This window comes from Typopeltis vanoorti, chromosome 2, assembly GCF_054136105.1.
Source record: "Typopeltis vanoorti isolate ZY-2024b chromosome 2, IOZ_Tvanoo_1.0, whole genome shotgun sequence".
Classification (NCBI taxonomy): Eukaryota; Metazoa; Arthropoda; class Arachnida; order Uropygi; family Thelyphonidae; genus Typopeltis; species Typopeltis vanoorti.
In genome coordinates this window covers 95,500,024-95,502,994 of record NC_143550.1, presented here as the reverse complement: position 1 = coordinate 95,502,994, position 2,971 = coordinate 95,500,024, and the positions used below count along the sequence as shown (strand labels likewise).

Genomic DNA, 2,971 nt, shown 5'->3' with positions numbered 1-2,971 from the left:
GGTCTTTAGTGGAAGTTTAAAACCACACATTTAAGATGTATTCTTGATAGTTTTGTTCTGAAACTTTCCCCAATTGACTGGGGTTTTACGTAAGGACATTCCTATACGATGAGTTAAGAATGGTGACTGCGTGTGTAAAAGCACACAAACCTAGCTGTCGATGGAGCTAGAAGAGCAAACCTCCGAAATAATTACTTTTAACTTTGATATAAAACGGGATGGTCATTGCTATGGAAGTCAAATATTACTTGCAACTAAGTAATAGGTGGATCTCATGCAAGTCGTTAAGAAGTAACCATGGCTTTATGAAAAAGGTTCTAAAAAGAGAAGTTAAGACAGCTGCAATTTTCTGAGGAGCACCTCAGAAAATTTTAAAATGTAAAAAAAAACAAAAACTTGTAAAATGTTTTTTGATAAATTATATTTCATTATGCCCAGCTTCTCGTATGTATTTAATTAGGTATACGTTGACATAGTAAATAATTGCAAAACTTGTCATCTGCTGTTTTGGATACCTAAATAATAATTTAAAAAATTCTTTATTACAGCTTCACCGCAAGCATGGCATCTACAAAACAAAAGAGAAGAACTGAAGTAGAGCATCGAGAATTCAATCGGGATTGGACGGAGTCGTTCGCTTTCATATGCAACTTAGATGGCCTTCCGACTTGTCTCATTTGCCACGAAAAACTCGCACACAATAAGAAATCAAATTTAGAGAGATACTTCACTAAAAAACATACTCAGTTTGCTAGTAAATATCCAGCCGGCGAAGAACGAAAAAAAGCTGTCGACGAGCTCCAAAAACAAAAACAGCAATCAAGTTCCATGTTAAGTAACTGGACGCAATCTACAAGTAATGTTAATCTGGCAAGCTTCGCGGTATCACTAGAAATTGCAAAAAAAGGCAAACCATTCACAGATGGTGAGTATGTCAAAGATTGCTTCATACGTGCATCTGAAGAACTGTTTCGTGATTTCAAAAACAAACCAGAAATCTTGAAAAAAATCAAAGATTTGCCACTATCCGCTAAAACAGTACAAGATAGAATAGCTAAAATGTCTTCAAATGTAACATATTTGCAGATGGAAGATATTCAACTTTCTTGTGCCTTATCACTTGCTATAGATGAGTCTTGCGACATAAAAGACACGGCACAAGTTGCCCTTTTTGTCAGGTATATGTCTTCCCAAGGTCCAAAAGAAGAACTTCTAGGATTGCTACCGCTCTCGGGACAAACTAGAGGGGAAGGTATAGCGAATGCCGTGCAAAAATGCCTTGAAGACAATAAGATCGATTTAAATAAAATCGTTTCAATAGCAACTGATGGAGCCAGAAGTATGACAGGAAAAAATAAAGGGGCAACAACGATTCTTCAGAGCAAAATAAACCACGAAATTCTTACGTTTCACTGCATAATACACCAAGAAGCGCTTTGTGCCCAAACATTTCCGGCCGAAATAGTTGAGGTCATGAATTTGGTAATCAAGATTGTTAACAGCATCTTGTCAAAAGCACTCTACCATCGTCAGTTTAAAGAATTCTTAAACGAAATGGAGACTCAGTATTCCGACCTCCTTCTTCACAATAAAGTGCGATGGCTTTCCAAAGGTAAGGTGTTGAAACGTTTTGCTTTGTGCTTGAATGAAATAAATACATTCCTAAATGAAAAAAGCATTAATCACCCTGAATTAGAGAACGACAAATGGTTGCAAAAATTTTACTTTATGGTGGATATCACAGCAAAATTAAATGAGCTGAATCTAAAACTGCAAGGAAAGGGAAACCCAGCCTATGTTTTGGTAGAAGAATTGGTTTGTTTTGAAGAAAAATTAATTCTTTTTGCAGAAGATATTCAGAGCGGTAAATTACTTCATTTTCAATTTCTAAAGCAATATCGCGATAAAACCAGTGCAACTGTTGACACGAATTACTTCAGCACAGTTATAAAAAAAATTAAAGATGAATTTGCTGACAGATTTGAGCAATTCAAAACCAACAAAACCACTCTAGCATTCATAGTAAATCCTCTCAACACAAATAGTAACGAAATCCACATTGAGCCATTTGGAATTGATACTGGATCTCTAGAAATGCAATTGATCGATTTAAAAAGTAAAGCTTTGTGGAGTGGAAAATTTACAGAGTTGAAAAGCAAGTTGGAAGAGTTGGAGGTCCAGAAATGTATGTACGTAACGCAACAAAAGTGGACAGCTTTAAAAGAAATGCCGCGAGTTGAGGCACTTATATTCGAAGCATGGAATAGTCTTCCAGATTGCTACAGTGAGATGAAGAAGTTGGCATTTGGAGTGCTGACTATCTTCGGATCGACATATTCGTGCGAGCAAGCGTTCTCTTGCATGAATATAATTAAAAGTAAAGTAAGAAGCCAACTAACAAATGAAAATTTAGAGTCGTGTTTGAAACTTAAAACAAGCTATGAGCCAAATTTATCAAAACTTTCTAAAACCATGCAAAGCCAACGCTCCCATTGAATTTGTGTTTGCTCAAATGTATGTTATTGTTTTTTTTATTTTAAGTACAAGTTACATTGTTTAGTAAAGTTTAAATTTTCTACTTGAATAACCATGCAAAGCCATCGCTCCCATTGAATTTGTTTGCTCAATTGTTTGTTATTGAAGTACAAGTTAGTGTTGTAAGTAAATGTTTAATTGTTTTAATTTTTTACTTAAATAATAAGTAATTATCTAATAATGCCATATATATATTATCTAATTTGTTGTGAAAAACACTACTTATATATGAATAAATAGATATTTTTTCTTATGAATAAATAGATTAGTTTTTTTTTATCAAAAATTTTTATTTATGCGAGTACTATTTATTGTTGGCAAGAAAAAATTTTGTGGCTCTTTAAAAACTTTGAAATTTTGTAAATTGTAATTTTTGACTCTTCCGACTCAAAAGGTTGTCGACCCCTGGTCTATACCGATTGAGCTACGGAGCAGT

At 34.3% G+C, this 2,971-nt stretch overlaps 1 protein-coding gene across 1 annotated transcript; it reads left to right on the top strand.

The window, feature by feature from the left end:
* The first annotated feature begins 1,473 nt into the window (after positions 1–1,473).
* Positions 1,474–2,496, top strand: LOC150109270 (general transcription factor II-I repeat domain-containing protein 2B-like). The gene has a single exon (XM_090401990.1). The coding sequence runs from the start codon at positions 1,474–1,476 to the stop codon at positions 2,494–2,496; it is 1,023 nt and encodes a 340-aa protein (XP_090258116.1).
* Positions 2,497–2,971: the final 475 nt, after the last annotated feature.